The sequence below is a fragment of the Acanthaster planci genome, linkage group LG02, assembly GCF_054643075.1.
Source record: "Acanthaster planci isolate LZ-2023a linkage group LG02, COTS_SCS, whole genome shotgun sequence".
Classification (NCBI taxonomy): Eukaryota; Metazoa; Echinodermata; class Asteroidea; order Valvatida; family Acanthasteridae; genus Acanthaster; species Acanthaster planci.
Window position 1 is genome coordinate 34,778,480 of NC_141778.1, and position 24,868 is coordinate 34,803,347.

The 24,868-nt window shown below is 38.6% G+C and overlaps 3 protein-coding genes across 7 annotated transcripts; 1 reads left to right on the top strand and 2 right to left on the bottom strand.

The window, feature by feature from the left end:
- Positions 1 to 521: 521 nt before the first annotated feature.
- On the bottom strand, positions 522 to 9,951 carry LOC147800181 (F-box only protein 8-like). Of its 3 annotated transcripts, XM_087133306.1 has the most exons (6): positions 9,608 to 9,951; positions 8,014 to 8,113; positions 2,944 to 3,553; positions 2,516 to 2,642; positions 1,968 to 2,086; positions 522 to 1,510 (listed from the first exon to the last, which is right to left on the bottom strand). In XM_087133306.1, the coding sequence occupies exons 3-6, from the start codon at positions 3,354 to 3,356 to the stop codon at positions 1,231 to 1,233; spliced, it is 939 nt and encodes a 312-aa protein (XP_086989432.1). In that variant the 5' UTR covers positions 3,357 to 3,553; positions 8,014 to 8,113; positions 9,608 to 9,951; the 3' UTR covers positions 522 to 1,230. The 3 variants fall into 3 exon arrangements, with proteins under 3 accessions (XP_086989432.1, XP_086989433.1, XP_086989431.1); XM_087133307.1 differs by lacking the exon at positions 8,014 to 8,113 and having other exon boundaries at positions 2,944 to 3,464; XM_087133305.1 differs by lacking the exon at positions 8,014 to 8,113.
- A 98-nt stretch (positions 9,952 to 10,049) lies between these two features.
- LOC147800182 (uncharacterized) lies at positions 10,050 to 16,334 on the top strand. 2 transcript variants are annotated; one of them, XM_087133304.1, is made up of 10 exons: positions 10,050 to 10,209; positions 10,864 to 10,962; positions 11,335 to 11,482; positions 11,723 to 11,909; positions 12,432 to 12,619; positions 12,965 to 13,060; positions 13,411 to 13,599; positions 13,919 to 13,982; positions 14,109 to 14,832; positions 15,450 to 16,334. In XM_087133304.1, exons 2-10 carry the CDS (start codon positions 10,874 to 10,876, stop codon positions 15,517 to 15,519), a joined length of 1,755 nt encoding a protein of 584 aa, XP_086989430.1. In that variant the 5' UTR covers positions 10,050 to 10,209; positions 10,864 to 10,873; the 3' UTR covers positions 15,520 to 16,334. The 2 variants fall into 2 exon arrangements, with proteins under 2 accessions (XP_086989430.1, XP_086989429.1); XM_087133303.1 differs by having other exon boundaries at positions 10,051 to 10,209; positions 11,723 to 11,924.
- A 98-nt stretch (positions 16,335 to 16,432) lies between these two features.
- On the bottom strand, positions 16,433 to 24,842 carry cwf19l2 (CWF19 like cell cycle control factor 2). Of its 2 annotated transcripts, XM_022243271.2 has the most exons (15): positions 24,731 to 24,838; positions 23,326 to 23,430; positions 23,019 to 23,135; positions 22,791 to 22,889; positions 22,402 to 22,533; positions 22,014 to 22,217; positions 20,986 to 21,912; positions 20,473 to 20,715; positions 19,850 to 19,990; positions 19,293 to 19,502; positions 18,856 to 18,972; positions 18,361 to 18,516; positions 17,474 to 17,554; positions 17,167 to 17,268; positions 16,433 to 16,730 (listed from the first exon to the last, which is right to left on the bottom strand). In XM_022243271.2, the coding sequence occupies exons 1-15, from the start codon at positions 24,818 to 24,820 to the stop codon at positions 16,584 to 16,586; spliced, it is 2,871 nt and encodes a 956-aa protein (XP_022098963.2). In that variant the 5' UTR covers positions 24,821 to 24,838; the 3' UTR covers positions 16,433 to 16,583. The 2 variants fall into 2 exon arrangements, with proteins under 2 accessions (XP_022098963.2, XP_086989428.1); XM_087133302.1 differs by lacking the exons at positions 23,019 to 23,135; positions 23,326 to 23,430 and adding an exon at positions 23,175 to 23,261 and having other exon boundaries at positions 24,731 to 24,842.
- Positions 24,843 to 24,868: the final 26 nt, after the last annotated feature.

Here is a 24,868-nt window from a genome sequence, read left to right on the forward strand (position 1 = left end):
GTAGAGGAATTTTATACACCTTGGTCATTGCTGATATTCTGCAATTCTTTATACTTGGGAGTAAAAATATCAGAGGTGAGCAGTTTTGGAAACTTCAAGTTTCAGTAACTGAAATGGAATGTTTCATGAAGCCCGGTCTCCCCTCCAGGGTACATGCCATGTTTCTTGACAGAGTGTTTATATCTCTCCTGTCAAGAGGAGCCACTTTTCAACGAAAACTGAAATGCTTGATTTGGAAAACAAATCAAATATTTATTTCTCATTTCTGAAATAATTATACAATTATGGCCCTTAAAATGTATCAGATATTTTTGGGGATATTGTTGAATCCTTTATAACATTCAAACTGATGCTAATTCTTTTGGTATCCTTGTGGAATGACATTCAAATGTGCATCACAACAATTTTCATTCTGATTAGACAAAGCTCATGATGAAGAGTGATCTCTTAAACATATTAAATGCAGGTCAACATCACTGAAGTGTAAATTGACACTTGTAAATGAGGCTTTACACCTCCGAATGACCTCTAACCTTAAATGCTGGAAATGATGTCTTGACAACACTTCTTACAAATGAGTGTTCAGCATGACAACCCAAGAAAAATACCCTGAGGCTGGACTGGGACTGAAGTATGCCAACAGAACAATTTGAAAATTGCCGTCAGACAGCAACCACAAGGGACCATGAAGTCACTCATTCATCTATCACTTTCAAACAGACTACCTTTTCATGTCCATGAATGATGAATAGAATTTTTGTGCTCCTCCCACATTTCCAGCATCTCACCATAACAACTGAATAAACAGCACAATGGAAGCCTGGTTGGCTACCGCTGCACATATTCCAGTCTAATAGGAAATTTCTCATTTCAGACTTCTTCAATCATGATTTTGTCCAATTCCTGACACACAAGCCACTACAATCCATCAAATATAAAATTCCCACCAGACCCAAACTTCACTCAGAAAACAAAAACGGGGCCGGCAAAGATCCAGACATGGAATCTAGTTAGACACTTTGGGGAATAGACTTTTCAGTGAGGACGTATGAGCTCTGTAAGACATATGTTCCCTTGCCAACAGCAAGTTTTATTTTGCCATGACCACTGCCCTACTTTGCTGGGTTCTTAATATGGAAAGTCAACATATGCACTGGGAACTATCAACCACCACAATTATGATCCAGCCCTTTCTAGTTAGCGGTTAGAGGTGTTATGTGTCTCCAAATCTCAGCTGATCGTACAAGAAATCCGGCCAGCCTTTTGTGGCCAGCAGATAGCGCCCTCTGGAGACACACAGGGGCCTACAAAGTCATCAATTATACCTTTGGACAGGCCGCACTCTGGGTTGCAGCTGACAAAGCGCTCAGCAAAGATCTCCAGGAGTTTCTGCAGCTGGTGGCCATTTTCCCCAGGCGACTGGATGTTGGAGAAGAATGTCCGCAGGGCGTTGGGCAGCAACTTCTGCTTGTAGTCATCAAGATAAACTAGCTGCTGAAGTATGTCTTGTCTGATCACACAAAGAACATTTGGACTGTTTAAACTGAACATTTTTCACGTACCTGTCATTGTAAACCAACTGAGAGAACACTAACAATGCCATTCTAGATTTTTGTCCAGAAATGCAACTAAAAATGCCAGAAAACCCCCTGCTAATCTGCTGATTCAAGCTCAAATTTAGTACTAACTAGCATGAACACCCTAATTAAAACATGTCGATTATTGAAAACAAATGAAATCACATCTAACTGAATTCTTAAAGAATTCTTTTGTTTTTGTTTTTTTTTGCTGCTTTGGTGTTTTGATAGATCAACTGTCCAGTACATATATGCGGTGCGCAAATGCAATTTCTGGTAAATTCACCACATTCATTCAAAGCTGAAAAATCCCTCATGCTCACTTCTACCACAATGTAATTACAAGGTCGTCACAGTCTTCGGCAATTAGAGAGAAGCTGCATGAGTTACCTTTTAGTGAGTAGCTGCCTGACTTGATACCTGTCCAGCTTGTTGGTGTTGTGAATAAACTTGGCAATAGAAAGTGGTGTGTCATCAATGATACCATTCTGAATGAAATACTCCAGACCCTAGGACATGAGAAACAATTTCGAAAGTTTCCATAAGAATTTGTGACGGTACACTTTTTTCCCAGAGAAAAAAAGAAAAACAGAATAATAACACATTGTTAAAACAACAGAAGACTTTGTCTTTTTTTGTCCCAGTATGACCAATCCAATTATTTGGACAATTTGCTAATGACAAAACATCTGTCATCAGAAACTAATCCAATCACTGAAAAGAAATGTGAATACAACTGAGTATGAAAAGAATAATGGCTTTTGTTATTGAAAAAGATTCTGCTCGGATCGACACACTTGACCCTGACCGTTAAGAAAAAAATACATGTAATTGCAAACTGCATATTTTTTCACAAGTCATGTTATCTATTTTGAGTATAACTGTAGTATGCTTGGCCACCACACTGACAAAATATATAAAGCTGAATTATTCTTTACCATTACAGCATCTGCATTGAATGTGAGTGATCCTTCATCTAGCTTCATGTAGAGATCCATGAAGCAAAAGCCTGGCTCATTGGCTCTGTCATAACATGACACATAGCGCCATGTTCCACGACATAACCTAAAGGCAAGTCAAGCACCAAGGCAGAAAAAGAACATCAATAATAAACCTGTGCTTGATGCAAATGAATGCCCATTATCAAATGTTAATACACCATCAAGTGGCACGTTGTTGAATAGGGAGACTGTCGGAAGTATTAATGAATTTTTATTCAATGTACTAATTAAAAAACAAATACATGTACATGTGAACAAGTACAATGTAAGTTTGTAACGTCAATTGGAAACCACCAGGATCACTCACTACTGTAATTCAATGAAAAAAGTCTTTCCGCCACCACATTAAACCCAAGGAAACTCACCCTTGCCACAGGAGATCATCCCTCGACAATTCTCGCCACAAATGGTTAACACACATAGCTAAACACAGGTCTTCTGCATTCAAGTTGGACAACACCATGTAGGCAAGTTCAGGTGGCATCTCGGTCAAGTCTGGCAGCTTACTTGCTGGGTCCATAAAACTTGGAAGTCGGGATGTCCTTGGGTAATGTTTGTGTCTGCGTGCCTTACGCAAGGACTGTCCCATTGTTCTGTGCTTCAGCTTGCCTGAGCACTGGGCGTCACTCCCGAAACCTGTCCATTTCTTATTACAAAAGATTTGGACTATAACAGATGCAGTTGTTTTTTTTTCCAAACAAACAAGTTCACATTGTTTGATTGGAAATATCCATCGTAATTTCAGAGAAATTGTTCCAGCTGTTTGTTTCTGGTTCATATAAACTCCAGTGTATTACATTCTGGCAGTACTGGCAACTGTAACAGTTTTGTAGTCAACTCCTTTTTCCTTTAAGGTACACCTCAGTTCACATCTTTTTCCCATTTCCTAATGACAGAAAAGGGTGTCTACGATCAATTCATGATGGCTGGGAATCCAAGTCTTCCGACTGGTACTTCTCACTCCATAACTAGGAACTGTAAAAAAAATCATTTAACAACAAATGCCCTTAGGAAATGTTTGAATGTTTGCTAGCTAATCCATAGAAGGCACTTAAAAAGTTAAACTGGTTTTCTAATTTTGAGTGCTTATTAAAAATATATACATATGATTAAAATATCACTGCCAGATGTTTGTTAATGAGAAGTATCAAAATATCAAGTTCATAAAAAGACACAATCCCCTTAAGTAGGCTTTTTGCACATCTTTAAAATTAAAGAGACCGAAAAGCATAAACTGATGAAAACAGTGACCTGATTACATGTATCAGAAATTGTCCTAAACAGAAGATGCAAATCTCCTTCAAATAATTAACAAATGATAAAGTCTACATACATGTACAGTACGTACATAAAAATGCGCTACTGCAAACCACACGAAGCACACTCATCGAGATCAATTCACATTCATTTTACAACAGAGGGCATATATGTGGCACGACAGCAATTCACAAAATACCAAAGGCATTCCTGTCGCATTATTGGCAATTCTCTGCAGGTTAGTCTTGGCAATAGGAGGCAAAAATGTCAAGCTTATCTCACAGTCAATGTGCCGCAGGATCCAATAAATCACACTTCACTGGGTGACATTATATCAATAGATTGTTTTCTCTCATTTCACACAATCTACGCTGACTGTAATATCATGAAGAAGTTTCACGAAGAAAGATTTAATAATGCTATTGCCTAGGGGAATGAGTCCCTAACCATTTCTGTAGAAAAAAATTCAATATGCAATGACACAGAGTTGTTATTCTGCCATTTGACTAATATTATTTCTGACATCAGTTGTATTTATTTGTGTAAGATTTGATCCCTTTACGAAGACTAGAAAAATGACTGAACTATTGCATTTTGCACTCTAAATATTGACTCATACAGTCAATACAATGCAGGGAATAATTTACATTGAAAAAAGATCTTATGTGGCTGATATTTTCATTAGCCTTTCATGTTATTCAACCAATGAGAGATTCAAGAAATCTTCATTAACCTTAACTGCTGAGCATAATGCAAAGAATACACACTTGCTGATTACAACAATACACATGTACATATAAGTGAGCACTGATTCAAAATGATGACCATTCTGCCATCAGCATGTAATGCATACATTTTAACATGCAGATAAACTAGAACTCAGTTTCCCATATGGCAATGCATCAAAATTCCTTACAATACACATTCAAAACCTGAAAGTTTCTGCTTTCACACATCTTCCCCTCAGTTTTACAAATCTACGTTACTTCCAACTGAAGATGATCTTCCTGAATGAAATATTTAAGAAGGAAATATTCAAACATTTTGTACTGACCTGATCATATTCCTAAGAAGATTTAGGATGTGTAATTTACGTGCAGTTAATGCAAATGTTGGTTGCTATACAAATACGATGAATGGGCCCTAATAGTGGCAAACCAGACTATTGGGAGTTTTACTATGCTACATGTACAATATGAATATTTTGCTTAGCTTTCAATGTGTACAGGGGTACTTCATTCTAAGCATGAGTTATCTAAATACCAAACTCACAACTTAAATGTGCAACTACATGTACATGTACATGTACATGTATATGTGCACGGGTTTAAAATGACATGTGTATCTGTATGTAACAGTAGACTAAGGTTTATGATCATAATATAATGTGAAGAAAGTGTTACCTATACTACAACTAGTTACACACTTATTTGTAAGTGATACCACAGAAAATTAATAACTCAGATTTAGGAACAGGAAGTGTATGTATGGGTCATTTTCATATTAATTTGGTTGACTGTAACAACTGCTGCACAATCACAGGAAGGCAAAATATCCGAAGAGTTGTAAGCCCAAAGGTCAAAGGGTCACCGGGAACCAGCTATACAAATGCAGGTGCCACTTTAGACAGTAAATGGAACTTAAGATTTGCAAATTTCATACATTTAATATGAAATATTAATAAAAATAAAACTACTAGTATGATAGTTGGTTACATGTATTTTAGGATAGGATGCAAACATGAAAGTTATGATGCCCTTCTGTAGACTTCAGACCCCCAAGCATACTGCATGCCTCATGTTGGCCCATCATTTCACAATTTATTGTTACAGAATTGGTGTCTTTGGACAACATTTCTAGCAAACAACAAATTTATTTGATTAATCATGTGAGAAAATCTTCATGTGAAGATCGCATATAACAGACAGATCTATATGTATCACTCTGTGGAGATTCAGGTCAACAACTCAGTTTGTTTCAAACTGTATAGATTCATTTGTTTCTTCTTTCATTCTTTTCTTCACAATATGGCTCATGTAAAGTTCTTGAACAAAGTCACCACAGATCCTTTACACAGGATTGATGAGCACTGTAAAATCCCCATTTATGGATTTGTGGTGACACAGTGATAGTTCTAGGTCTTGTCTAACATTCTGTAGAAAGCAATACACAGGTATTATTCAAATTCTTTTTATTTTTAAAAATCTATGGGATTGGAAATTATTGGTAGGTAGCATTACAGGTACTTTCAAATTCTGGCAAATGTTTCAATGTTTCTTTGTGCTGGACTGAGGCTATTTTGCAATAACTGTTATATCTTCCTATTGGTGTGGTTGTTTCTGAGGAAAAAAGAGAAATTAATCAGCACTGCATCAGTCATTTCAATATGCGGCACCTTGTGTAACAATCCATTGGCTATTGGTCACCAGGTCAGAATTATAATTTTACCATGAGGTCCCCCCCAATACTTCTGCTTCTGTTTTACATGCCTCTCGATAATAGGGTCAATAGGTCGGAAAATTCTGGTGGGGTCAAGTTTTCATGCTGATATAAAATGTAATAGCATGAATGGGGATAAAAGCTTCGAAAAATTGTCTTAGTGATAAACACATATCTTTTATCTATGTGAAATTTTCTACTGTCGACAATCTACAGGAATTATGGAGAATTCACACAATGCTAGTCAGGTAATCATGATGGAAAACTGGCCAACAATGTCCATGTACTGCGGACAATAAACCTTGTGCCACAGCAGGAAATTTTGTGGAAAAATGCTTGTTTCAAGTACCAGCAAAACAACCTCAAATCAAACTTGTGAACACAGAAAATATATACATGTACATAAACAAGAGACGAAGTTCTGTGAATTAACTTGCAGAAATCCTCCTGCAACATCGATGTTTTTTCAACCTCCAGCTGTATGGTTGCGTGAGTGTACGGTAAATGCAGTGTAATCAACCAGGACGTATAAACTGGTTGGCACATTTCCATCACACTTTCTTTTGCATGGGCGCAGCACGGTCGGAACCAGCGCAGCTTTGCTATAATGCATTGAGCTTTGCACACATGCTTTCACCACTGTGACACAGTGGAACTTGTGAAAATAACGAGAGTTTCTTTTCAACAATTGTAAATGTAAGTAGAAAAACATAGAAAAACAAGATGTATAACATTGGAAAGGATTGTTGAATGGTGTTTGTGAAGACAGAAAAGACATTGGGATTTATTTTTTGAAGTTTTTTAGATTTGTTTTTGTAACTTGCCGATAAAGACTGTCGGGTTGTGCTGAAAAATTAGGATCGGTCAGGAAACTGGAAACAGAAGTATTTTTGGAGGGCCTGACTCTGCATGGGGAAATTTGTCATAATTCTGGAATGGTTCATGCTGTAGAAAAAAACACCCTTAAGCCTGTTTCAACTTCCATGCTCTTTCATGAAAAATTCAACCATCTAAAGCATTCAAACAAAAGCGTCAAATGTTGGCTGCGTACAATAGGCCAATCTGCATTCATGATCATTCCGAATGATTGGTCAATCCTTGAATTTTACTTCCGTTTTCTAAACAGTATTTCACAACCATGAATTTGAAAGAAAAGGTGATTGGTTGATGGTGGAATTATTGGCAAATTAAGCCGGAGTACATGTGAGCGTGCATCGCACCAAAGATCGCCGCGAGCCATGTGTGAGATGGCACTTGCTCCACAGACATCATTCACACTGAAACGGTGCGCTCACATGTACTCGGATCCAATGGCTGTTGCTTGTCGTTCTTGCCTTTTGGGCATCAATAATGAGGAGCCCTGTGATTGGTCACTGTGACCCCCAGTGTGCCACAGCCAACTGGCATTTCAACCAGTCAGTCCAGTTGCAGCTAAGAATTACACACACACATACAGAGAGTGGCAGCAGCCAATTTCCATATCTTGTGTATCGATCGCAGCTGTGGTCAACCATTTGGTCGAAGCTTGTCTTCACAAGTAAACATGTGAACCGCTGGACTCTCAGACACTGAACTGAAAATATTTGCACCTTTTTTTGAATATCGGCAGTTTTGGCCCGTTTTTTTTTCTTGGTACAAAGTGTGAGGTACATGTAAGCTACCATATATACAACTCGGGGGGGGGGAAGGGAGCAGCATTTCTGATGGGTACACAACCATCACAAAATCCCTGTTCATACCCTGTTAAATGTCACGTAGAGCCTGTGGTGAAAAAGGCCTGCTTTCTGTGGGGTTCGTTGGAGCGGAGTGGACGTTGGACCCCACAGTTCTGGGCGTAACCTACAGTGGGTATATTAAATACCAACAAACACATCATCCACCAAAAGCAAAGTATTTCATAAGTATCATTTACCAAAAATAAAGCCCACGGTAGGCACTGTACTCAGACTACTGATGTGCTGGATACTATACCGTACATTGGCTTTACTGTTTGTAAACAATACTCAAAAACACATTGATATGGGGTTAATACCCACTATAAGTCACACGATTTAGTGGGTGCAATCAGTCTACTCCAGTTTGACATTGTAATGGAAAAGTACTTTGGAACTTAATTCTATTAGGCGGTTAAGAAATGCAGTTATTATTATTATTTGGGATACAGATATTTCAAATTGTACAGTGTATTTTATTTCCCAGTGTAAATGTATATTGTAAACTAGATTTAAGCTTTCAGACTAAATCAGATGAAAATGACATTATTTCTTCAAACTTCAGGGTTAATTTTGTAGAAAGAGGGCAGGGTTTGATTTTTGAGGGAAATTATGGGGTAAAAACTGAAGAATGATGACATCAACACAGACTATGTACGCACGCATCCTCTGAAAATAATATGGCAATAATGTCAAGACATGCTGGATGGATTGGTAACAGAAAAGTTTCATTAGAAAACCGATCTCTGATTGGTTGAGATCAGCCACTTGGGGAGTAAGTAAGAGTATTGAAAATAACAGCCAGACCGAGTGTGCATGCATCCAGTAACAATCAGTGACACAATATCACTATGTAGTGATATTGTGTCACTGATTGTTACTGGAAAGTTTCCTTAGAAAGTGGATTTCTGATTGGTTGGAAATATGGGAAAAGCAGATGAGGGAGTCAGAGCATTGAAGACAGTAGCCCCACATTGCCAAAGGTCACACGGTCTGTCACGTACGTGTCCAGTTGACCCTGCATTAAAGGTAACAGGCACCTGATTTAATTTCCCAAATGTAACCCAAATAGAGTCATGACAATCAAGAGACATTGCCCGAGTAACACTCTTTTTCAGGGCAGATCATTAGAAGGCTAGTAAAAGTAGCCGAAGTTTACAAACCCCATCATTTGAATGCAAATTTAAAGCCTTTTAGTTTTAAGGATGATCATAATAAAATAATTGGATCTTTGTGAAGTTTCCATGAATCTAAGTAGCTACAGACCATGTGACCATTGTACTAGTGCCACGTCTTTGAAGAGACTAGTCTACTTCTATAACAAAGCAAAACTGCCAGTCCAAATTTGCTATTGCCTGTTTCAAGGCAAGTGGCCAGGCATTGGTTATGTGAATGCCATAACTAATTGACTGTGAAGAAAAAAATGACAGTCTATTTGGACAAATGAACAATTAACAGAATGTTAGTGAGGCTACTTTTTTATTTACATGTAAGAATATCAAAGACAAGAGTCGTCACCTGGTCACCTGAAGAATTCGTGTGCTAACCTGGCTAAGATAAAACATGGCAAGATACGAAAAAAGTGCGTGATTCCGACAAAGCTGTGCAGAGAATACTTTACCATAGTTCCACTGGCATTTTAACGCTGTGCAACTCCAGTCTATCTCATACAAATTTAGTGTTTGGAGGCTGATCTTTCTTTGACCACTGTACTTTTGACCATCTCTCGTGCTGTGAAAATTCGTGTCTACATATACCCTCAGTCAGGTAACCATCCCTTCTTTATGCAGTGATTGGCATGGTAAGGTGAAGTGCCAGACACAGTTGATGTAAACACGAATGACACTACACAAATGACGTGGACACGCTGGAAGTTCACAAAACTTTGAACCTTCACTGTTTACAAAGAATTTCATAATAAATCATGTATTTGGCAAGCATCATTGCTGCTTGTTTGAAATAATGTCTAACTTGACAGTAAAATTCCAGATGAATAGACAAACTCCTCCAAGTATTGACCAATCAGAATCGTGACCTTTGATCACCTGCACCATGGTCATGTGACTTGCAGCAGGCGCGCCATATTTAAACAAACAAGCATCAGCAGCTAGCTAGCGCTAACCAAAGAGTTAACTGCTAACCCCCACCTGCATGACCTGAACGTTACTTCCTCAATTTTCGCCTGGTACTTGTCAATCTTTTAACTGCTTTTGGCTGAGAACGGTATGTCACAATAGTATTCATATAAATAAGTGATTGATCACTGAAGAAAATAATGACAGTTGGGCCTAATGATTGTTCAATATAGTTGATGAAAATACTTACTAGGCCCGAATTAATGTTCGTCATTTTGGTTTGTGCAATTCTCGCGGTTGGTATGACGTCAATATTATGTCCCTTTGCTGTGTGTTAAAAGTCCATAGTGATGTCATGCAGACCGCAAGAATGGAACTTTTTTTTTATTATTCTATGGCACAATCATCAGTATATGCAATGTTATATCCAATGACAAATGAATAATAATACTGCAATACTAATAATAGGCCTACCCCTAGAACTCTTGGCCGCCGTCCGGCGCTCTTCCACGAATATGAGAGCGCAGATGATGAACCTCCGAGTTCTAGGGGAAAGGTAAATATAAAACTGACTTAGGCCTAACCTTAAATACTTAAGGCCCTTAGCAACATTAGCCTTTGATTGAATTGTCATCAAGTTGGTTATGCCTTAATTTTTGTACTGGCTGCTTTTTTTGCACCTAGTGCTAGAGATGATAAACAACATCATCTAGGCCTAGTTGCTGACACTCTTATTCTGAACTTGTTTTAAATTCGTTTCCAATCTGTTTTAAATGTTTGACATTCATGTTTTGTTGTACAGATATTAAACTATGGCGACAGGAGACTTGAAGAACAATTTAAGATGTCTGCAGAGCAAGTTGAAACTCATCAACTATCCCAAGGATATGGACATGAAAGGGTGTGTGATTCCTTCCAAGAGTTGTTTGCGTGGATTCAGTTGCAATTCTCCACACATTATACATGTACATGTCTGAAGAGATTTTTTCACATTTCAGGAGAGAATGTTAATTTCTAAGACCACATTTTCTTCATGTATTATCTCATTGCAGGTCAGTTAGAAGGTTTGAACCTAAAACAGATAAAAACATTTCCAATTCTTTAGAAAAATTCTAACACCCTTAACTTAAATCACCTGAATTCACCTTGTCCATATTACTTTCAATTGTCATTCTTACCTGTGATTTGCTTCACGGGGGAGGGGGGGTAAGTAGTACAATAACTCACAAATGACAGAATGGTTAAACTTTCATTGTGTTATTTGTGTCTTCAGGATTTCCAAAGGTTTAGCTCAAGAGTTTCTGCCTCTGTTACATTATATCTTGTTGGATTTCTCTCATCCCATGGCTGGACACATCATCAACAATGACATACAGCTCTATGGCAAGAGTGATGACAAATTCTTGGCAGCTGTGTATAAAGTGAGTTTGCAGTCTGTACCTGACAACCAATCCTCAACTTTTATCAATCATTTGAACCATCTTTTTGCTACTGATTTTTCTCCAAACAAAATGCATTATTTTGTGTTATGTGTAAATTGGTTTTGGTGATGGAATAAAACTTGTAAACTGTTAATGGATTTTTCCAGTTATTTAAAACCTTAACTATGACCCAACAAGTTTTGGATAACTACTACTGAGATTTTCCTTTACTAAGTTTAGGTTCTTCGAGACATTTTTCACTACAAGCCCTCTATCACTAGACAGCAGTTCTTCAGTCGCGGCTTTGCAGAGCACAAAATCATTCTAGTGGTTGATTTGATCCGAATGGTGAAAGAGAAACACAAGGAATTGTCCAAAGGTACAATAGCGGCCAGAACTGTATCAGGAAGCTGCGCCAGACTGCAAGGTACAGCCAGCCAAGGTACTTGTATGTCTGACAAAACAGCTATTTAGTAGTGCTGTTAAATCTGTCTGTTAGTCCATTATATAGTCTTCAACTGAGACATAAATGTTCATCTTAACTCTCCAGGGTGTATGTAAAATTACATTGGAAATTGGGGAATTGAGGACTCTAGCATTGGTGAACAACTTGTACAAAATTATGTTAATCTTGTGTACTTATGGTCAGTGCTATATTAATAACAACTTAAACATAGAAATATGCGAGAGAGGTGTGGTACATGTAAGGTCACACAAGTACAGTAATATACTCTTTAATGCATGCAAGTAGGCACTATTTAGTCTTGAGACAACTGCCTATGCATCCATGTTTTGGTTTCATATTAGAGGATTTGTATTTATGGATACCACTGCCTGTATTACTTTGATGATCAATGAAAATGTTGCCTTTGGCAACTTTATGCAGACTCTTTAGAAGCCAAAGGAAGTTTGACTTGAACTCTTGGTCGTAAACTTGTCTTCTGAATAGAGCAAATTGCATCTATCAGATCAGTCGTTGACTCTGACCAGCCAAGGACCCCCGATCTTTTAGCAGCATCCACCAGTGAGACACCTGTCTTCCTACCTGCCAGTCAAGAAGCTTCTAAGGTCATTGAGAAAGACACTGGCTACAATACTGCCGAGACCTCACCAACCAGTAAGATTGCTGAAGACCAGGTGAGACTTTGGCAAAGTATACTGAATTTTGTAGACGAGATCATTCATTCTTCACGCTCAGTACAACATGCTATCATTAATTCTCATGCCTCATTATTGTAGAACAGAGAGACTTCAATCTTAAATGTTTGACTTCAAGCAAGATTCTGCTGGTACAGTGATGTTAAACTTCCTGATTTCATGCATTCATGCCATTTCATTTGTATTTATTAGCAGCTTGCAATCACTTTGTCATTTCTTTATACCGTTACTAAGAATTATTTTTGAGTTGCACCAATTGCCGTGTTCCCCAGAGTAGCCCCATGAACACATATTCATTCAGTGTTTTTTTTACTTTTGGGGTAGGGTGACGCAAGGAAAGCATCAATATCAGTAAATGAGCTGCGTGCTAAGTTTGAGAGCAGCAGTTTGCAAAAGCAAGAGAGTGTGGACAGTAAGCTGGTAGGTCTGTTCCTCTAAAGGTCTATTGTTGTCTCAAGAATCACCTCCACTGTAGTGTAGCTTCGTATGCTGTTTACAGCAGCTTTCTTTTACTGATGAAAATAGTAGTTTGTCTACAGTAGTTTCTAAGACTGGCATTTGGCTGCAAAGAATTTGAAACTCAGCACCAAAATGTGTGTTAAAAAATTTACGAAATACAGTTTTCTACCAACATTGCAAGTCCACAGAATAATGGCCCTTCTGTGTATTATGTCTCTCATGTAACTAGTTATGTTTAATAACATATGTATAAATTGGAGCAATAAATGTACGATAAATCTTGCTTAATTATTCATTCTTCCGTAATCCAGAGTGACATGGATATCGAAGACAACCCAGTCATACAGGCACTAGTTAAGCAGATTGTTCATTTGGAGGACCAGTTGACAGACATGTCAGAGGAAATAAAGGCATGGAAGGTGCAGGTTGAGAAGACGCAGAGCGACATGCAAGCACGTTTGGTTTTGATGCAGAACAGCGTTACACTCCTGGAAAGCAAGGTAGTTATTTTGATGATGCTCTAACTCAAGTTTCCACAGTTTTGAATGATAGGATAAACTTTGCAACAACATTTCAGCATGTGTTTGCAGAGTTACATCAGTGAAACTGCTGCTGTTTCATTCTCACTGCCACTGCTACTTCTAAGATTTCAACAACATAGTGCCTGTGTATAAAACAATTCTTGAAATCAGTTAAATTGCATGTGTTGCTCCACCAGTCCCACGTTTGCCTCCTCGTCAGTCAAATTTTCTGTGTGTGTTGGACTGCAATGAATTTGTGACTTTGTTCTTTTTCATTTGTCATTTTGTTTTATGCCAGTTGACAACTGAGGCAGCAGAAGCAAAGCCAGTTCGATCGGCACTGACACAGGGCATCGCCCATGGTGGGTCCAACAATTGATTTCTGCTGACATCACAATGATGTCTATTCTCAATGATTCACTGTTACAACAATGTCTAACTAGGATACACAAATTTTTCTTTGATTTTTTTGTTTGTGTTTTTGGCAGATATTACTAAGGCTTTACAGCATCCATTCCACAGACGACCAGAGGATGTACCTCTTCCTGATTCACCGGCCATTCCGCGTACCCCCAACCAAACTCCTGCAGATAAAACTCCGCATTCTCCCCTATCCATTTCTGCTGTTATCCCAGAGCAAGATGTTCTGGCTGCATGCAAGGTAGACCTCGAACCTGAGCACGATGACATTGCACAAGGGATACCCCAGAGATACCAACCCAATGGGAGGCCCATCTCTGTAGTTGGCCCTATTCAGTCTCTGGTTATCAGCAGCACTGAGTCTAATGATCCAGATGTGGTCACCATTCTTGGGGCCTCAAGTCGAAGTCCCGTGGACATGAGATGGATTCATCCCAGCTCGTCTACACCTATCGAAAGCACTGCAGACAATCAAGGTATGGAAACAGGTGTCATGGCTGCCATAGAACCGGGGGAAGATCCAACATCAAATGACGATGACATCGACGAAGGACTTGTTGATGTGGAAGACGGTGATCTTGGAGACTACATTGTGGAGTCCGTGAGAGATTACAGCCATGAAATACAAGAAACTGGTGACAACATATCTGAGGCTAATGAGGCAGAAGAGGTGAATCTTGAGGAGGAAGAGATTGACGAGGTAGCAGTCAGAGACAAAGGACAGGCAGATGCATCTGTGGACTTACAGAATGCAGCGAGTGTTTATAGCCAAGTACAGAAAGTGCAAGACATGTAAGTACACTGGACAGCAAAAGAAACTTGCCACTTCTGCCACTTCTGTCAAAGGCCACACATAAAAATTCACTCCATAGAAATCAACACTTTTTGTACACAGGTATGCTGCAATGCCCCTTACAATCACATGCCCCAAAGCAAGTGATGATCTTTGTAATCAAGGAAGAAATTGACGTGCACAGCAACTTAGTTAATATCACCTTACATAAAACATCTGGATGTTGTAATTTGAGGTCATGAACATGTAATGCAATGAAGTTGAATCTAGATGAATACTTATGTTACAAGTTCTACACAGCCCGAATTGACAAAGAAGAGTACAGCTAGTGAAAAGCTTTTCAACCACTCTTGCGAATGCAACCAGCAAAAATGTGAAATCCATACATTGTAATTCATATCAGTCCCACATGCTCCGTTATCTTGCACCAATCATACCCAACCCTTAACACACACACACAGCAAGTTCCCACAAAGGACCATTATTATCATATAAAAGCATGCCCTCTCTTCTCACGTAGTGACCGTCATATGTTTTGGATAGTTTGCCTTATTTTTGCTTGTTTTGTATGCAATTAGAATAAGGGGCCTAAATGTTTTATTTCCTTGTGTTGCAGGTTGGTGAGCACTCAACAGATGCTGGCCATGAATACTAGTCTGACCAAACCTTCGCCTGAAGATGTCTAGATTTACACAGTTGAAAAGAGAAAAGGTTCTGACCAGGCTAATGGAAACAAAGCAAAAAGAAACCAAGTGTGCTAGCTAGACTCAAAGAAATTAATACATGTAGACTTGGGCAATGCTAAACTTTCTGCAAAGAAAGCACGCAAATTGCAGAACAAAGTTTGGCAACGAAAGTTCATTGGTGAATATGTTGTTATATGTACATTTGATTGGTTAAAGTTTTTCTGAAAAAAATTATTATGGTAAGTTCTCTAATTAGCATCCATGATGTGGCCATAAACTAAGAAATCTTGTCGTAACTACTTCTAAAAAGACCAATAGATATTGTTTTGTTTCTGAAAAAACAGAAATCATAAAACAAATTCAACAGAATTAGAATTTATGTTAAAACCACTTTATTACAGTAATAAGACGTGTAAACTAAAATAACAGCAAAAACTGAATCCCAGTATTTGTTTTGAAGATGGTCCATTATTATCTTGTTATAAAGAAAACTACATTTCAACCTTCTCGTGTTTGACTTTGGTGTTTGTTAATAACATAAGTGTTTGCTAATAAAAAAAATAGAAATCATTCGGCCAATTGAAATTTGTTAAATATCAATGGAATTTTGATTGCAAATGTTATGAAAAACTATTCAGCTTGTATGAGTGCACAGCATTCTTTGAAATACAAATGTGTTTACAAGAAGTTCCCTGCAGGTTAATTAAGATACTGAAGGATGCTTCTGCTCAGAATTGACTTACTTTACTTTGTCATTTGAGACTTGTTTTTTGTAAAGGTTACAAATTTAGTAATAAATGTGAATTTTGCAAGAACGTTGCTTTCCTCTTTTACTTAAATGGTCTAGTATGTGTTGGATAAACTATTTTTCACTCAAAAAGACCTTCTGTTGAATAAACTAGCATTAATGGAATAAAAACCTAAAAATTAAGCACTGAAGTAAATATTTTTATTAAGCCCACAGGGCAAAATCCCATATCAATGTAAATCACAAACAATTACAAGTTGAAGTACATAATTTTAAACAAACTTATGTCTGTTGTTCTGTTTCTCAACTCTGTCCCCTAGTCTTTCCCTATTTTCTGTGTCCAATCAAATGGCTTCCACCATTCTCCAAACTGCAGCACCTTTTGACGTTGGTCATCAAAGTTCTGCCGATGAGGCCTCCTCCATAGCTGAGGTTCCAGATCCAACATTCCGCCAATAATTTCCTGTTGTCATGGAATCCATAAAGAAATATAACATTAGCTCCTGTTCTGACAAACTGCTCCAATACATCAGATACATGAGAAGGAAAAGTGTTACTTTTTGATTTTAATCTTCCTTTCAGTTGATTTCAAATTATTACTCGTCTGACTTGTGAGCATGTTATCCCAGGTGATGGGCAAGAAGGGATCCAACAGGGGACACCCCCCCAAAAAAGTATTACTTTTACTTATGAGAGACAGGCAATACTTTGGGGTCGATTTCATTTCCCCTCCTTCCAAAAGCATGTAGCATTCCCCCCCCAAAAAAATTTTGCTGCCCCTCCCCCCCAAAAAACTCACGAAGCCTACACTTCCATATTACAGGAGAGAAATTTCCCCTCCATTTAATACCAACATCCTCCCCAAGAATGTTTTTCATGCTTTGATGATTTTCTTCTACCTTTCCAAAGTAGTGAGGGAACACCTTGTCATCTTCAATGACATGAGCAAAGCCTCCATCCAATCCAAAGTCCACACTGAAATATGGGAAACCTCGTGGTATCTGTGAAAAAATAGCAACAGAAAATCCCACTTTCACAGCTTATGACTTCCAATGATAAAGAAGATATTTTACAGCCGTATTTCACATTGGCACATTCCTCATGCTCAAATTTGACCCTGCTACAAGTTAATGACCTATCCTCTTGCTGTGTGCCTCCCTTAAAAAAATCACAATGTCACCAAAATCAGTTGCTCTTCTGACTCACACTTTTACGGATATCCTTCTTCCTTGTGTCTACAAGTTTCTTGTTCTGAGACCACTCTGACTCTGATTCCTGGATGGCTTTCTGTATGGGGAGGGAAAAAAGGCAAGGAACAAGACATATGTCAACTGAACCTCATTAAATACTTTCAGCCAAGAGACTTGTACACCTCACACATTAACCACTTCCTGCCTGGGCAGTTATCAATGTTGATGATGCTGGGCCGGGATATTTATCATTTTTTTCTGTTTTCAAAATTCTTTTAAAAATTCCTATCTTCATTTACTGGACATTTACAAACACGTGAAGGACTGTCTGGTGCCCACTCTAAGCCTGACAGACAAAATCTATTGACGCCTGAGTATTTCAGCCAGGCCTGCAGCCTTGTAAAAAGAGCCCAGATTGTGCGGTGTTATCTAACTTTCTTTTGTTCACGAACCTGCCACAGTGCGCTGCTGAACTCTTTTCAATAGGGGCCAGATTAGCGTGCAGCGGTGCTGTGTGGCTCATCGCTGCGGTGGTGGAGCGCTTTTGTCCCCGGTGGTAATCTGCTCGCTCTAAATGCCCCAAACCGAGGTATACTGTTTCAAAACAAGGCTTGATAATCTCCACTTTTGAGAGTGAAAAAATGGTTATTCCCAGCAGCCTGGTCCTTTGCTCCGAGTACGGTCTTTTATTACAAGGCCCTGTTCCCTTTGTCTGAGTTCGGATACCCCGGCCATGCATATAAAGCATACGCGTATGGATCCGGAATCCCCGGCAGGGAGTGGTTAAAGCTTTCCCAAGTTCTTGCATGACAAATTACTATTGAGCTAAGCACTGTTCATCAGAAATATTAACAGAAGAATACTTTTCCCAAAGATTCTTTCTTTTGAAACAATCAGTCATACCTTGAAGTAAATTGGGGCCATGTCTCCAATATCTTTAGGCAATGGCACACATTCCATCACCATGTGTCTGTAACCTCTTGGGTTCATGCAAGTCTCCAAGAAAACAGCATCTCTTTCTTGATCTTCAAACATCTTAGTCAGGCCCTTGCGATAAATCTACAGACACAGCACCAAGAGAACAGTAAGTATACAGCCTTCAAACTCCCTTCTGTTGGTATGAAGTGGTATTAATTTCCACCCCTTCCTTATAAACAATTAGACTTCCAGCTGAATATCTAGGCCAAATGTAGTGCTTTGTAAGCATTTTTCTACTGATAGAATCACTATTCATATACATTTACACTGTAAGTAGAAAATGTGGGATCAAACAAATTCAAGCTAGCAAGAGACATTGATGCACACACAAGCATCAACTACCAGCAATGAACTGCAATAAATCACCACTTTCTTTTCTGTGGAAGCTATTAAAAACCAACAATTGATGATCAACCAGACCTGTACTTCATTCCAAACATCTTCATCGAGGGCTGTACTGGCTACTGTGTGCTGCATAGGTACAATCAGACAATGACCGTCTGTCAGAGACTGGCTGGCTGGTAGACACAAATACACCTACAAAACAAATTTCAAGCAACCGGCAAGATAACTGAAATTGCCAACAGTAGTTAATGAACTCCTGCCCTGTTGAGCACTGCACAACCCATATTTTCCAAAACTGCTGATGAACTAACAGGCTAGGCAGTTTCAGGCTAAAACAGTGCAGACTGGGCCTAACCAGCCTTGTTTTGATTATTCGTGTTTAAAAGTAAACTTATATTTTTCCAGTGAAAAAGAAAAAATCAAACTGCACCTATATGTTTCAGACATGAAACACCTTAGAATACCTAAAACACAATAAAAACACAATATCCTTCTTCCAGAGAAAGGCCTACCTTGATTCCCAATGCTATGATGAGGTGTTTCTGCATCTCAGGACTGTCAAGACAGAAAGGACATATGGACATGGAAGCAGCCATCTTATGATGTTGACTAACAGCAGCCGCTTTGTGTCTTTCCTCCTCCTGACTGCTGGATCGTTTGTGTGCAGCTGCAGACACAAACATGTCATCCAGGGTGTGGTCATCTGTAACCTTCTTCAGGGCCTGAGAAAACAAGCATATTGGGCACTCATGGTTAATGGGTCTTTCCTGCGCTCCATCAGTATCTAGCAAGTTATTCTAGATCACATTTGGGCAGGGGGAAACAATCAACTAAAATGACAAAAAATACAAAAAACCTCCTGAATAATGGTATTACAGTAGTATTATATTTTCCTAGTAATTCAAGTACTCTACTTATATTTTATTAATTGCTCATTAATTATGTTCATTATTAATGAAGATTTTCCATCATAATACAAAGAAAAACAGACGATTCAGGAGTTCAGAACAAATCTGTATATCCTTGCTTTTATTCTTTAAATGAATGGCAATGCCTTCAGACTCATCACCTTGTTGGCCACTTTGTTGAAGAGACGAAGCTGGTCTTCACTCGATGTCATTCGTTCTTTCCTAACCATGTCCCTCAGTTCTTGTTGGTCATCATCGCCAAAGTACCTCTCTCTCTGCCCATCCTTGCCATGTGTTACAATCTACCACAGAGAACAAGACAAATTAACAATTCCCTTATTTGTGTTTCAATTAAAGGAGAAATGAAAGTTGTCCATATTACTGATTCTGCTATCTGCTCTAAGGTAGCGTTGTAGCCCTTGTGCATTTTTGCCCCTTCATCCTCATTTCTCGTTGATATTACGGTTCTCAGTTCTCACTTTTTCGTTCGTTCATATGCTGGTTCATTTTCCATTGTTACTTTTTAACAGCTTTAATGGGATTTATCACAGCAGGATTACAACAATATGTAAACACATTTAAAAGGAAATCTTAAGACAAATCACTGTTGTGTAAAAGTCTTCCGAGATTTTTCCAAAATTTGGACATCCTTACAACCCAATTAATACCAAAGTTTACCCTCACTTATGTTGTTAGTGCCCATTTCAGCACTCTCAGAGTCTGATAAATCACTTCTTCAGTTTAAAAGAAGTCAATTTTCCAAGCTGGGATATTTCCAACTCACATTCTGTTTCTTCTTCCTCTTCTTTCCTTTGTTAGGGGGACTATTACTAGATTCTCCAAGTAGTGGCCAGCTTTGACCAGTTCGATCCATCCTGGTTAGTACCACTTCTTCTTCATCTGATGATCCTATGTCTGTCTTCATCTTACCACTGGACGGGCGTGTCTGGCTGGGGCCTTTGGTGGCTTGTTTGACTTTGGCTTGGTGCGATGCTTCCATCTGTGCCTTTAATTTCTTGGCAAGATCCTTAAGAAATTGAATGAATAAAATCATTATAACATCATTTAAAATGTCCAGGAATCCAATCCTAATACCTGCATTAAACTTTACTTCAATAATCACTGTTTTCCACCAAACTTGATCATTGGTTCACTAAAACCTGTGAAGGTTACAATTTAGAAAAACAAAATGGAATATTTTAGCTTGTATGAATTTCTTCACTGCATGTATCTTACATTATATGTAAGTTCTTAAACAATGAAAAATTGGTCTTTTTAAATTGTACAAACTACGTACCTCATTTCCCATGAGCTCGGCTTTAACAATTTTTGCTCCAAGTTGGTTCATTTCTGCATCACTTAAAATCCTCAGGGGAGGGGAGGGGTTTTTCTCCCTCTCTGTATCAACACTACTGTCACTCTCAGACCCAGAAGATGAGGAAGACTCGCTTGAGCTTTTCGATTCTTCCTCGGAACTTTGTGAAGATTTGATCGATCCCTTGCCTTGTTTATTTGTTTCTGTTGTTTGTTTTTTCCAAGCTGGAACATCATAAGATGATTTACTAGAAGATTCTCCCATCGAAGATGTTGAAGATGCAGAGTTCTTGTCAAGATTTTCATTTGGTTTCTGAAAAGTCTTCTTCCAAGCCGGTGGCTCATTCTCTTGTCTCCTATTACTTCCAGAGAACGTATCCCGCCTCCTGGAGTCATCCTTACTATCCGACAATTCTTCCCCAGGTTTCTTGAACATTCCCTTCAGGCCTCCTAGAGTTCTGACACTATCAGGTTTCAAATCTTTGCGCTTCGAATAGTCAGCTTTGCTTAGTCTCGTGGAAGTCCTACTATATGTACTTGCCTGTTTTTCATCTTCACTTCTCAGAACAGATGAGTGTGATTTGGATTCCCTGCCACCATATTTGTCTCTAGATCTGTCACTGCTCCTATCTGGGCTTCTGCTTCCTTTCTGGGTACTTGCTATAAGTCTGTCCCTGTATCGGTCACTCTTTCTGTCACAGTCTCTCTTACTATCCCTGCCATGATCTCTACCTCTGCATCTATCATCACCTCTCTCCCTATCTCTGTGTGTTTTTTCTTCCCAATCCCTCCTGTAGCTTGTACCTCTATCCATATCCCTGTGTTGCCTGGGTTTATTACTGTCCTTCTGAGAGGGTCTGTTCTGTGCACCTTCAGCCCTGGCCAACAATTCATAGTACTTCTCAAGTGACTACAATGAAATTCACAAAACACACAAAAAGCATGCTGTTTATTTAATTGGAAACTCTTCAACTTAACTCTTTAGAGTTTGCTTCTGATGTCTGTACTTACACCCCATCTTTCAGCAGCAAGTTCCTCCACTGATCTGCCCTCCTCTTTGGCACGTTCCATAATCCTCTGGTATTGTTTCTTTAACCAGCCAACTCCAGCATCAGCAATGCCTAGCTTAGGAGCAGAAATGTCATGCTTCTCCTCTGGGAGGCCGGTCCCTCCATCCTTCCAGAAAGGGTTCAGTTCTCTGTCTGACTGACCAGGCTGCCAGAAAAGGGCAAAGAGAACAATCATTCCAACTTCAGCATACTAAACGTGGCTATCTTCCAACCAAGTAAATTATTCTTAATCCCGAAGAGTGATTTTTTTTCATCAGTAGAACAATTCTTGCCAGTAGTGTCAAAATGCTTTCTTGGTGTTCATGTATAGTTAGTTGAGTTAAACTTACATTATCAAGGAGCATTTTTTGTTCTTTTTCTTTTTCAGTTTCAGCACTGTCCTGCTGCGCTACCTTCTCTCTCCTGATGTCATCACGGGAATATGTTGCTACGGTGAAGGGGTCGTTCATCCAGTTATCTCTCTGTAATAGAACAGCAGTGCAGGTCAACAGAGGTTACAATGGTAACTTATCAATGTTTCACCAATAATTAAACAATAGAGGTATTGATATTATCTCCATAAAAAGGTTGAAGGCCAAAATTATCTCAAGGGAAAATCATTGGTAGAGTAATAAACTAAATTTTCCCATCAGTCTTGTTTATTGACATAATGTAACACAGCAAAAACTAATAAAAGATATTCAGGGAAAAAATGAAACTGTCTTCTTTGTGGAGATACCTGCATCCTCTGTTTGTCATTTGAAGTGGTAATATTTTGTACCAAGGGCTTAGATGATGCAGAATCATTCTCCACCCATTCCATTTCATCAGAGGTTTCCTGCAGAAAAGAGTCCTTAAGGTTAGATAAGATGACAGCATCATGGAATATGAATTTTTACACATATATGCCCTTACTAGGGTGCTGTTTGATGCAAAATACTTTCATGACAAGTCTGTCACAACTTACATCCTCTTTGGATGAAAAGTCACTGTCGCTTGCCTCCTGCCTGCATTTGTGCTTTGCTTTCTTCTCCTTCTTTTTCTTTTTATCCTTCTTACGTTTCTTGGACTTCAATTGTTCACCCTGATGAGAAAAAAGAATGAGCACATATGGTTTTCATACCTACTCCACTTGTTCCAATTTTGCGTTCAGCAGTCATCCTCTTCTGTATGATACAAATTTGCAATCTGTAGAAAATCATCTCCAGCTCTAAAGGCGAAAGATATTTTAAGGAAATGAAAACATCTGTGCAAGAGGAGCTTGTGTGCTTTACCTCAGCCTGAATTCTATCAGAGACTGAAGACAACATCCACTTATCATCACCTCTCAGTTTGCGGGCTTCTTTCTGTCGTTCTTTATTTTCATACTCTTCTTTTACCTATAAAGGGAGGGTGAATTCAACCAATTTATTCATCAACTTTCAGTATTTGGACAATAAAAAACATTATAATAAGGGCTTCCTCGGGTAAGACTAACTTGAAAACCCTCATCAAGAGAAAAGCCCTTCCAAACCCCAACCGACAAAAACACATTAACAAATATTCAACAGGTAGAAAAAGAAGCACCGTAATACGCACAATTTAAGTATTATCTTAAAAAGATCAATTATTGCCATAAGATTTGCAAAGAAAGAAATGAAATTGAGAAAAAAAAATTTCCTGTTTGTTTTAAATTACTCTAAAAATATTACTGGCCCACACAGACTCGGCAAAAAAGTACTAAGCGTCAACTATCCAAATTTTAAAGTGTCGTAATCATTCACAAGTTTTAAAACCTGTTCCCCCTATAAATTGGTCCCACCGCATACCTCACTAATTAAATTTGTAAACATGTTTAATATCATACTAAAATACAGGTGCCCCTTTTTAATACATCGCCACTGGTTTGTTGATGTTGTTTGTTTTGTGACAGTCCAATGTACAAGGTTCCTGCACCTAAAGGACAAGTAACTTTAAATTGACTTTTGCATGACTTTTCCATAACCAAATTATGAAAATCCATGACCCAATAACACAATTTCTTGGACTATTGAGACTTTTAAAGTTTCAAATAAAATTACACATTTTATGCACTTATTTCTGATAACAGAAATCACAGACAGTGTTTAAAAAACTCCATGACTTGTCCATGACTTTAGTCATTTTTATAAAATTCCATGACTTTTCCTGGCCTGGAAGTAGAAAACGAAAACAAATTTCCATGACTTTTCCAGGCCCCAGGAACCCTGAATGTGGAATTCCATCCTTGTTTAGCTTAAAAACTACCTCTTTGAAGAATAGTAATTTAGTATATATTCTGAAACAGGGCACATTTCAACATTTCTCACAGCCACTGACAGTGTTCATGGTGTTGTTGTTGTCATGTTTGTTTCTAAAAAATCGAATTCATTCGTCAACAATTCAACCAGCCAACCCCATCTCCTTTCCTTTTTACAGTTATGACAAGATTATTTCAAAAGGAAGTCCGCTTGGAGATTTTACGCAGGGTCAACCTTTCGCGCGGCGGAGAGATTACAACCAACACACATAACACACGCACTAATAATATAATGTAGGCCTAGTAGTCCGGAAACTGGACCAATGTGTTTGTATGAAAATTTGGACCGCGTCTGAAGAAATTCTGTTTCAATAGTCTCAAAAGAATTCTATATGGTACATCATTAATGAAAGTAGCGATACCTTTTGAAGGATAAGTGCTTGTGCTCGACGCTTTTCATCTCTTTCTCTGCGTCGCTTCGTTTGACTTTCAAACGCAATGGAAGTCGCCATCTTGGATACTTCACACGTACCTAGCTAGTACCTGACAACATTACTCGT